The sequence below is a fragment of the Salvelinus namaycush genome, chromosome 27 (assembly GCF_016432855.1).
Source record: "Salvelinus namaycush isolate Seneca chromosome 27, SaNama_1.0, whole genome shotgun sequence".
Classification (NCBI taxonomy): Eukaryota; Metazoa; Chordata; class Actinopteri; order Salmoniformes; family Salmonidae; genus Salvelinus; species Salvelinus namaycush.
This window is the reverse complement of record NC_052333.1, coordinates 25,694,669-25,706,840: the sequence shown is the minus strand read 5'-3', so window position 1 is coordinate 25,706,840 and position 12,172 is coordinate 25,694,669. Positions and strand designations below refer to the sequence as shown.

At 42.7% G+C, this 12,172-nt stretch overlaps 1 protein-coding gene across 1 annotated transcript in view; it reads right to left on the bottom strand.

The window, feature by feature from the left end:
- LOC120022203 (A-kinase anchor protein 9-like) overlaps nucleotides 1-12,172 on the bottom strand; it is a 138,930-nt gene that overhangs the window by 21,610 nt on the left and 105,148 nt on the right. Inside the window, exons 29-31 of the mRNA XM_038966076.1 lie at nucleotides 10,887-11,054; nucleotides 10,063-10,167; nucleotides 9,562-9,714 (exon numbers count right to left, since the gene is read on the bottom strand). Of these exons, the coding sequence (XP_038822004.1) occupies nucleotides 9,562-9,714; nucleotides 10,063-10,167; nucleotides 10,887-11,054 (426 nt within the window). The remainder of the gene's footprint in view (nucleotides 1-9,561; nucleotides 9,715-10,062; nucleotides 10,168-10,886; nucleotides 11,055-12,172) is intronic.

Sequence of the window (12,172 nt, the reverse complement as noted above, 5' to 3'; positions counted from 1 at the left end):
GCATCTATACAGGCATTATAAAGGGTTTATGAAAGCTACATTAAACCATAAAAGTATATTTTTCAATTAAAATTGGGACTGCAATGTCTATGTAATATACTGTAGCTAGAGGAGTCCATATTAGCCATTTTTAAAGTTGGGTTGTCTTTTAGAATGGACTATGTTAGTGTCACAGTGTATATAGCAGACTATTCACTTAATTAGGGCCAGTTTGCACCGGTGCAGTCTTTTAACACTTGTCATTTCCAAAAGGTTAAAAAGAAAGACCGAAAGGTAAGTTTGAAATTTAAAAAAAGTTAAATGTAATGTTTTTATCACTGAACACTTTTTTTCATCTATTAGCTAGCTGCAAACATTGCCCAGGTGCAGACCTATCGCTTTGACCAAAAGAGAAGTCTACATGAACCATTCTACATAAAATCATTGATCTTAATCTATTAGCAGGTTTTTCAGTATCGATAAACATCGTAATATGTTTTTGTAGTGTAGCAACGGTTAACAGCACACTTGTTTTATCCTTTGATATATCATTTGAATGGTCTGTCTTTATGTAGCTTTGTTTAGCAGATGGATACCACGTGTCAACCTTGCTGGCTTAAGGATTACCTATAGTACAGGGATTCCCAAATGTTTTTGGCCCACGACTCCATTTTGATATCAGAAAATTCTCACATTTCCACCCATGTGAAAAAAAATCACAGCCAATGTTAACATTTTTAATTTGGGGCTATGGCAGTCAATTGAAAAACATTCTAACAATATTTCTGATTGTCCTCAACTCACCATCACATACTTTTAATGTGAGGCAGTCAATTGCAAATTAGTCTGACATAATGTCTCTTATCTCACCACCACTAATGAGATGGGTGCGCTTGACGCATGTCGTAACGGAGCTTCTCAAAGTCAGGGGGCGTGGTCGACAGTACGCACGCATCTCTGCTGTCACATCCAACCTGGATCGACAGGCCCATTTGGTTTTAATGCAAACGAGAGCACTGAATCCAGCATCACACAGACATGAGCTAACAAAGGGCAGCCTACGATGAGTTTTATGATGCTTTAAAAACAACTAGGACATCTGAAAGATACGAGGTCAAATCATGACGCAAGTGATCTTTAGGTCGGAAAGTCAGAGCTCTAGAAAGAGGCCAGAGTTCGAGTTGGAATTCCAATTTGGATGACCGTTCAAAATAATTTTCCCCCCAGTCGGAGCTCGTTCTTTCCGAGTTCCCAGTTGTCTTGAACGTACTGAAGTCTGAGATTTGAGTTCCGAGTTCCCGGTTGTTTTGAATGCGGCATTAATGCTCAGAGGGAGACGTCAAGGTATTCCCTTTGAGTCAGGAACTAAAACTCCTCCGTAGTGACCTGTGAATGCGTTAAGTCTGCAGCATTCGGTCACGACAGCTTGATCAGTTGTTCGATTTCACTTACCGGCATGTCAACTGATCCAGGATCACATTCATTGGGAAGGAGGTCCGTCGCAAAGTGCTCTTCCAAGAGTTGGAGGTGAGCAGTCATCACTCGTGTGGGACACTTACTAATGCTGTTTTCTGTTATTTTCTTTTTATTACATAGAAAGTCAACCAAGTCTATTTTTTATATACATCCATTATGACAACAGTTTTTCTCTCAATGCGAAAAATTCTTCCAACAATCCCCCTTGATAACCACCAAGTCTTGTGTGAAATAAAACACTGTCATGCTCTGATCCCATATCTCAACAGGCATACACGCAGCGGATGTTGTTTGATTTAGTTTACATACAATGCGTCCATATGGCAGAGGGAGACAAGTTCATTACTAGAGTGCAGAAGCCTGCCCGCCATCCCATGATAGATGGAGCCCCATCTGTGCAAAAGCCCACCATTCGATCCCATGGTATCTGTTTTTCGTCAATATAGCCACACAGCACACTGAATATCTTCTGTGCCGTTTCATGCTCGGGAATCATGAAACAGAACAATATGTGACTGACCTGCTCAAATCAGTCTTACGTAGTAAAATTTGAAATAGTGTTTTTTTTACATTGGATAAAAGAGACTCAGAGCTACAAAATGGTATATCATACACTACAACTGAGGAACAACGGGAAAGTAATTCTGTTTTGAAAGTTGATAAACTTGTAAATGTATGTCCTCGTGAATAGCATCCCCCGACATGTATAGCGAACAAAAGTCAATGCATGGGCATCTCGGCCCTCACAGCTAATGTCCATTTGGGGAGTATAAGCTGGGGAGGTTTTGAGTCGTTCAGTCAGTTCTCTTGATTGCTATCAATAGCATAAATTCTTAATTTAACATTGTTATCTGACAAAGGTATTCTATGCCTCTGCCTCCCCACATAATGTTTTCACCACATCAATTGCGGCCGGTAATATCAGTCTCTGCAATAGCGTGTGGTTTCATAGTGTAGCAGGCCTAGCCATTCACTGTGGGAATGATTCAAGTGTAACGATCAAGGCGCACCTTTCCCATTAACAAACGGCGCTCTCTGGTAGAATTGTATATTTTTGATTTAACCTGTTTGGGCTGCAGGGGCAGTATTGAGTAGCCGGATAAAAGGTGCCCATTTCAAACGGCCTCGTACTCAATTCTTGCTCGTACAATATGCATATTATTATTACTATTGGATAGAAAACACTCTAGTTTCTAAAACCGTTTGAATTATATCTGTGAGTAAAACAGAACTCATTTTGCAGCAAACTTCCTGACAGGAAGTGGAAAATCTGAAATCAATGCTCTCTTCTAGGGGCTGCCTATAAAGGTCCTTGATATTTATTAGAATACATGCACTTCATACGTCTTCCACTAGATGTCGACAGGCAGTGAGAGAAGAAATTGAGTGTATAACTTGATCTGGGCTCGAATAAATGCTCTTTGTATGACGTGTCACCAGTTTCCTGTTTTCTGGAGAGCGCGTGAAGGGACCTGGTTTTGCCTTCTGTACAGCTGTCGTTATAGACGACTAATATCTCCGGCTTTGATTTTATTTGATACATGTGACAACATCATCGTAAAGTATGTTTTTTCAATATAGTTTCATTAGATTATTGAAAATTTTTCGGGACGTTAGGCGTGTTGCGTTGTCTGCGTTTGTTCACGAAGGAGAGCTTAGCGCCACTTTGCTAGCTTTCCGTGCTAATTGACTGGAGAAGAGGACATTCTAAATCCAAACAACGATTGTTCCCGACAAAGGACCCCTTGTACAACATTCTGATGAAAGATCATCAAAAGTAGGACCCATTTTATGATGTTATTTCATATATCTGTCGAACATGTTGTACTAGTAGGTTGCGGCCAGGTTTTGGGCACGCTCTCGCCATAACGTAAACTGCATATCGTAATGAAGTTATTTTTAGAATTCTAACACGGCGATTGCATTAAGAACTAGTGTATCTATCATTTCCTATACAACATGTATTTTTTAGTTATGTTTATGAATAGTTATTTGGTCAGAATATGTGTGCCAGAAAAATATCCGGACGTTGTGGGAAAAAAGATGCTACGTTAGCACAATGTATAACCACTGATTTCAGCTCTAAATATGTACATTTTTGAACAAAACATAAGTGTATGTATAACCTGATGTTATAGGACTGTCATCTGATGAAGCTTATCAAGGTTAGTCAAAAATTATATATCTTTTGCTGGTTTATTCGCTATCGCTAACGTGCCTATTGCTATCGCTAACGTGCCTTGATGAATGAATGCGGTAGTGTGGTAGGCTATTGTAGTAAGCTAATATAATGCTATATTGTGTTTTCGCTGTAAAACACTTAAGAAATCGGAAATATTGGCTGGAATCACAAGATGCCTGTCTTTAATTTGCTGTACACCATGTATTTTTCAGAAATGTTTTATGATGAGTATTTTTTGGGTATTTGACGTTGGTGTCTGTAATTACTCTGGCTGCTTCGGTGCCATTTCTGACGGTAGCTGTGATGGTAGCTGCAATGTAAAACTGATTTATAGCTCAAATATGCACATTTTTCAAACAAAACATAGATTTATTGAATAACATGTTATAAGACTGTCATCTGATGAAGTTGTTTCTTGGTTAGTTAGGTTGGCTTTGTGCATGCTACCTGTGCTGTGAAAAATGTCTGTCCTTATTTGTATTTGGTGGTGAGCTAACATAAATATACGTGGTGTTTTCACTGTAAAACATTTTAAAAATCGGACATGTTGGCTGGATTCACAAGATGTTTATCTTTCAAATGCTGTATTGGACTTGTTAATGTGTGAAAGTTAAATATTTCGAAAAAATATATTTTGAATTTCACGCCCTGCACTTGAAGTGGCTGTTGTCATATTGTGCCCGGCTTCGGGCTTGCAGCCATAAGAAGTTAAATCATTTTCCTTTAAATTTTTAAGGTTAACCACATTACAATGACTTTGATATACAAATAATATTATAATATAGTGCCTTCGGAAAGTATTCAGAGACTTGAAATAGAGCGGGTACATCCTGTTTCAACTGATCATTCTTGAGATGTTTCTACAACTTGACTGGAGTCCACCGGTGGTAAATTCAATTGATTGGAAATTATTTTGAAAGGCACACACCTGTCTATAACACAAAGACATTAAGTCGAAGGAATTGTCTGTAGAGCTCCGACACAGGATTGTGTCGAGGCACAGACCTAGGGAAGGGTACCAAAACATTTCCGCGGCATTGAAGGTCCCCAAGAACATAGTGACCTCCATCATTCTTAAATGTAAGAAGTCTGGAACCACCAACACTCTTCCTGGAGCTGCCAAACGGAGCAATCGGGGGAGAAGGGCCTTGGTCTGGGAGGTGATCAAGAACCCGACAGTAACTCTGACAGAGCTCCAGAGTTCCTCTGTGGAGATGGGAGAACCTTCCAGAAGGACAACCATCTCTGCAGCATTCCACCATTCAGGCCTATATGGTAGAGTGGCCAGACGGAAGCCACTCCTCACTAAAAGGCAAATGACAGCCCGATTGGAGTTTGTCTGGAGGAAACATGGCAACATCCCTACGGGGAAGCATGGGTGGCAGCATCATGCAATGGGGATGTTTTCAGCGGCAGGGATTGGAAGAAGTCAGGATCGAGAGAAAGATGAACAGAGCAAAGTACAAAGAGATCCTTGATGAAAACCTGCTCCGGAGTGCTCAGGACCTCAGACTGGGGCGAAGGTTCCCCTTCCAACAGGACAACAAACCCTAAGCACACAGCCAAGACAATGCAGGAGTGGCTTCTGAATGTCCTTGAGTGGCCCAGCCAGAGCCCTGATTTGAACCCGATCGAACATCTCTGGAGAAACGTGAAAATAGCTGTGCAGCGACGCTCCCCATCCAACTTGACAGAGCTTGAGAGGATCTGCAGAGAAGAATGGGAGAAACTCCCCAAATACAGGTATGACGCTACAAATACATCTGTAGCATCATACCCAAGACTCGAGGCTGTAATCGCTGCCAAAGGTGCTTCAACAAAGTACTGAGTAAAGGGTCTGAATACTTATGTAAATGTGATATTTCATATGTATATATATATATATATATATATATACACATACACACACACACACACACACACACACACACACACACACACACACACACACACACACACACACACACACACACACACACACACACACACACACACACACAGAGTTGAAGTCGGAAGTTTACACACACTTAGGTTGGAGTAATTAAAACTCGTTTTTCAACCACTCCACAAATTTCTTGTCAACAAACTATAGTTTTGGCAAGTCGGTTAGGACATCTACTTTGTGCATGACACAAATCATTTTTCCAACAACTGTTTACAGACAGATTATTTAACTTATAATTCACTGTATCACAATTCCAGTGGGTCAGAAGTTCACATACACTAAGTTGACTGTGCCTTTAAACAGCTTGGAAAATTCCAGAAAATGATGTCATGGCTTTAGAAGCTTCTGATTGGCTAATTGACATCATGTGAGTCAATTGGAGGTGTACCTGTGGACGTATTTCAAGGCCTACCTTCAAACTCAATGCATCTTTGCTTGACATCATGGGAAAATCAAAAGAAATCAGCCAAGACCTCAGAAAAAAAATGGTAAACCGCCACAAGTCTGGTTCATCCTTGGGAGCAATTTCCAAACGCCTAAAGGTACCACTTTCATCTGTACAAACGCAAGTATAAACACCATGGGACCACGCAGCCGTCATACTGCTCAGGAAGGAGACGCGTTCTGTCTCCTAGAGATGAACGTACTTTGGTGCGAAAAGTGCAAATCAACCTTGTGAAGATGCTGGAGGAAACAGGTACAAAACTACCTATATCCACAGTAAAAAGAGTCCTATATCGACATAACCTAAAAGGCCGCTCAGCAAGGAAGAAGCCACTGCTCCAAAACGAAATAAAAAAGCCAGACTACGGTTTACAACTGCACATAGGGACAAAGATCGTACTTTTTGGAGAAATGTCCTCTGGTCTGATGAAACAAAAATAGAACTGTTTGGTCATAATGACCATCGTTATGTTTGGAGGAAAAAGGGGGATGCTTGCAAGCCGAAGAACACCATCCCAACCGTGAGGCACCTGGCATCATGTTGTTGGGGTGCTTTGGTGCAGGAGAGACTGATGCACTTCACAAAATAGATGGCATCATGAGGGAGGGAAATTATGTGAATATATTGAAGCAACATCTCAAGACATCAGTCAGGAAGTTAAAGCTTGGTCGCAAATGGGTCTTACAAATGGACAATGACCCCAAGCATACTTCCAAAGTTGTGGCAAAATGGCTTAAGGACAAAAAAAGCCAAGTTATTGGAGTGGCCATCACAAAGCCCTGACCTCAATCCTATAGGAAATGTGTGGGCAGAACTGAAAAAGCATGTGCGAGCAATGATGCCTACAAACCTGACTCAGTTACACCAGCTCTGTCAGAAGGAATGGGCCAAAATTCACCCAACTTATTGTGGGAAGCTTGTGGAAGGCTACCCAAAACATTTGACCCAAGTTAAACAATTTAAAGGCAATGCTACCAAACACTAATTGAGTGTATGTTAACTTCTTTCGTATTCTTAAAATAAAGTGGTGATCCTAGCTGACCTAAAACAGGGACTTTTTACTAGGATTAAATGTCAGGAATTGTGAAAAACTGAGTTTAAATGTATTTGGCTAAGGTGTATGTAAACTTCTGACTTCAACTGTACTTACCCGGTAGAGTTCTCCCTTGAGATGTGCTATGGTCATCTCTCTCCCCTTTGGTACAACTTTTTTTTAAAGAAATGCAATTTTTTTGTCCAAATAACATAACATTGATCAGAAATACAGTGTAGTCATAGTTAATGTTGTAAATAACTATTGTAACTGGAAACGGCTGATTTTAATAGAATATCTGCATACGTGTAGAGGCCCATTATCAGCAACCATCTCTCCTGTGTTCCAATGGCACGTTGTGTTAACTAATCCAAGTTTATAATTTTAAAAGGCTAATTGATCATTAGAAAACCCTTTTGCAATTTATGTTGGCACAGCTGAAAACGGTTTTCAGTTTTAGCTAACACAACGTGCCATTGGAACACAGGCATGATGGTTGCTGATAATGGGTCTCTGTACGCCTATGTAGATTTTCCATTTAAAAAAGTATGCCGTTTCAAGCTACAATAGTCATTTACAACATTAACAATGTCTACACTGTATTTCTGATCAATTTGATGTTATTTTAAAAATGGACAATTTTTTTTGCTTTTCTTTCACAAACAAGGACATTCCTAAGTGACCCCAAACTTTTGAACGGTACTGTATATATGTATATATATTTTTTTTATGGCATAAGATTCTAAAAACCTGGTTTGCTTTGTCATTATGGGGTATTGTGTGTAGATCGATGAGGGATTTATTTTTTAAGAATAAGGCTGTAACATAACAAAATGTGGGAAAAGTCAATGGGTCCGAATACTTTCCGATGCACTGTTCTAGCCTGGCTGTGTGGTGGCTAAGGCTACCTATATGCTAGCCTAGCTGTGTGGGGGCTAAGGCTACCTAAACTAAGCAAAAAAAAAGAAATGTCCCTTTTTCAGGTCCCTGTATTTCAAAGATAATTTGTAAAAATCCAAATAACTTCACAGATCTTCATTGTAAAGGGTTTACACAGTTAACTATGCTTGTTCAATGAACCATAAACAATTAATGAATACGCACCTGTGGAACGGTCGTTAAGACACTAACAGCTTACAGACGGTAGGCAATTAAGGTCACAGTTATGAAAACATAGGACACTAAAGAGGCCTTTCTACTGACTCTGAAAAACACCAAAAGAAAGATGCCCAGGGTCCCTGCTCATCTGTGTGAATGTGTCTTAGGCATGCTGCAAGGAGGCATGAGGACTGCAGATGTGGCCAGGGCAGTAAATTGCAATGTCCGTAATGTGAGACACCTAAGACAGCGCTACAGGGAGACAGGACGGACAGCTGATCGTCCTCGCAGTGGCAGACCACGTGTAACAACACCTGCACAGGATCGGTACATCCGAACATCACACCTGCGGGACAGGTACAGGACAGCAACAACTGCCCGAGTTACACCAGGAACACACAATCCCTCCATCAGTGCTCAGACTGTTTGCAATAGGCTGAGAGAGGCTGGACTGAGGGCTTGTAGGCCTGTTGTAAGGCAGGTCCTCACCAGACATCACTGGCAACAACTTCGCCTATGGGCACAAACCCACTGTCGCTGGACCAGACAGTACTGGCAAAAAGTTCTCTTCACTGACGAGTCGCGGTTTTGTCTCACCAGGGTTGATGGTCGGATTCGCGTTTATCGTCGAAGGAAAGAGCGTTAGAACCGAGGCCTGTACTCTGGAGCGGGATCGATTTGTAGGTGGAGGGTCCGTCATGGTCTGGGGCGGTGTGTCACAGCATCATCGGACTGAGCTTGTTGTCATTGCAGGCAATCTCAACGCTGTGCGTTACAGGGAAGACATCCTCCTCATGTGGTACCCTTCCTGCAGGCTCACCCTGACATGACCCTCCAGCATGACAATGCCACCAGCCATACTGCTCGTTCTGTGCGTGATTTCCTGCAAGACAGGAATGTCAGTGTTCTGCCATGGCCAGCAAAGAGCCTGATCTCAATCCCATTGAGCATGTCTTGGACCTGTTGGATTGGAGGGCTAGGGCCATTCCCCCCAGAAATGTCCGGGAACTTGCAGGTGCCTAGGTGGAAGAGTGGGGTAACATCTCACAGCAAGAACTGAAAAATCTGGTGCCGTCCATGAGGAGGAGATGCACTGCAGTACTTAATGCAGCTGGTGGCCACACCAGATACTGACTGTTACTTTTGATTTTGACCCCCCCTTTGTTCAGGGACACATTATTCAATTTCTGTTAGCCACATGTCTGTGGAACTTGTTCAGTTTATGTCTCAGTTGTTGAATCTTGTTATGTTCATACAAATATTTACACATGTTAAGTTTGCTGAAAATAAATGCAGTTCACAGCGAGAGGACGTTTCTTTTTTTGCTGAATTTACATGCTAGCCTAGCTGTATGGGGACAAAGGCTACCTACATGCTAGCCTAGCTGTGTGCTGGCCGGTTACCTGGAGCATGCTGTCCTTGGTCTCCAGGTCTTGCTGCTGGGTGCTCAGCTCCTTCCTCTGGATCTCCAGCTGCATGTGGAGCTGCTGCACCTCCTCACTCTTGTTCTCCAGCTCTTCCCGGAACTGCTCAAGCTGCTCCTCCAGGTTACTGATCTGGAGGGGAGGAGTGGGAAGGGGGGAGTCAGGCTGGCGTGTTGTGTGTTCTTGTCTAACTGAGGACCAGGGCATCGACACATGAACAGGGGACTTGAAATCCAAGTGGGGACCTGTCTTGTGTACATCATTGGTAATTGAAGGAGTGTGATTTGAGGCGAGGTGAAAGATGGCAGGCAAAGGGATGCAACAAGCAGAGGAATGGCCCATTTTGTGTAAATCATTGGGGGCGTGACAACCAATCAAGATTTTTGCTGGCTAGCTTTGACACTGTGCTGGATTGGCTACTTATATATTCCCTTCCAAACATGTGAAAGAAAGAAACCCCCCTTAAGTCTAATACATTACTTCTTTCTCTTTCCTGTCCAGTGCCTCTCTTTCAGTCTGTAGCTGAGCCTCCAGTGAGGAGTCCCCAGGCTCACTAACAGACACATCCTGCCTCTTATCCTCCACCTGAAACACACATGCATGCAACGCACACAATATTATTATTTAGCAACCAGGTCATGCGTGGCGAACACACACAATAATACACGCAAGCACACACACAATTGCACACGCAAACACCCACACACAGCCATACATCATATAAAGTAGCTGCGATCTCATAGACTTAATCATCTGTGCAGTAGCAAGTTATGGGGACATTTCTTTCACTGCTCAGTGTTTCAGCCTGCCAACAGTGATATTGGTTGCAGTACTTCAGGGGTGTCAAACTCATTCCACGGAGGGCCGAGTGTCTGCAGTGAGGGGAGTTCCTCACCTTAATTCATCAATCAAGTACAAGGGTGGAGCGAAAACCAGCAGACACTTGGCACTCCATGGAATGAGTTTGATATGTGCAGTACTTGGGTGCAGTACTCATTATTATGGGCGCACACACGCACATTCTCAGCCCTGACGTCAGGGACTGTCTGTAGTCTCCTTTCTTACTAATGTACACACACAAACACGCATATGCACATGTAGCTTCACGCTGGCATTCTCTCACACTCTACCAGAACATACAAACTCATTCTGAAACAGTCACACACACCCCATCTTCTCTCACTCACCCCCCCCTAACATTAACACAGCATCATTAACTATTCCCACTCCATTGTCCCGCTCCACTCTTTTTCATCTTCCTCCCCGTCTCTCTCCATCCCTCCCCCTCCCTTCGTCTCTCTCACCGTCTCTGTGCTGGCCAGCAGAGCCTGCTCCAGCTCGCGGATGCGGCCCTCCAGCTTGTCGATCTCCTCGTTGCGCTCGCCCGCCTCGCGCTGCAGCTGCTCAGACGCCAGTAGCAGCTCGCTGCACCAGTCCGCCTTCTCCCTCAGCTGCTGGGTCAGCTGATCCACCTGGGAGAGGATAGGGATGAGGAGGAGAAAGGAGCGGGAGGAGAGAAGGAGGGAAAGAGGGATTTTCAGTGAGGATTGTACAGTCTGTAGCTTCAATGTATCAATGTGGCTAGCTAGTAGCAACACAACACAGTAACTGGGAGGTCAGCTGATCCACCTGCCGTTTGGAAGAGAGGGAGGGAAAGAGGGGGTAGTAGGGCTGGGAATTGCCAGGGACCTCACGGTACAATATTATCACGATACTTAGGTGCCGATACGATATATCTTGCAATTCTCGTGATTCCATTTGTATTGCTATTCGATACTGCAATCTAATTGCAATTTGATGTTCCAAACTTATTGCTCAAAGACCACATGAGAAAATGTTTATTTTGATTGGTCATGGAAATAAAAGTGCTGGAACCATGTTGGCTCACTATTTAGAAAGAATCTATGGAGAAGAAGCTATAGGATGAAAAATACAAGAGTTTTGGCGCAAGTAGAGCGCTAGCTAATGCTAAGTAGCATTGGTGGTATTTTACAAATCGATACTTGGAGTCAAAGTATTGATATAATATTGTCCAAAAATTATACTGCGATAATTAAATGTACCGATTTCCCCCCCCATCACTAGGTGGTAGAGGGAATGAGGAGAGCTTCAGCGAGGATGGCAAAGAAAGTCTACCTGTCATTTGCCTTTTGGTAGGCCGTCATTGTAAATAAGAATTTGTTCTTAACTGACTTGCCTAGTTAAATAAAGGTTAAATATATATATATATATGTTTAATTATGCAGAATGGATGATATGCTTCAATATGAGAGAAGCTGCATTTCAGTATACGTTAGCTACTAGCAATAGCTGTTAGATTTGCTGAGCCACCTGCCGTGTGGGAGAGGGGAGGAGCAGAGGGGAGGAGCAGAAGGGAAGGAGAAACAAGGATGGTTATGCTATGGTGCGGCTGAACAAAGGCAGTATTAATGTAAGCGGGAGCAATTCTATGAGGTCAGAGGATCCACACCTGCTACATGGTAGAGAAAGGGAGAAAAATAGGGAAAGAGGAGAGTAAGGGGGGGAAGATGGAGGGAGAGGTGGGATTTTAATGCAGCTAATGATATTTATTAGAATAGCCTTTTCAATG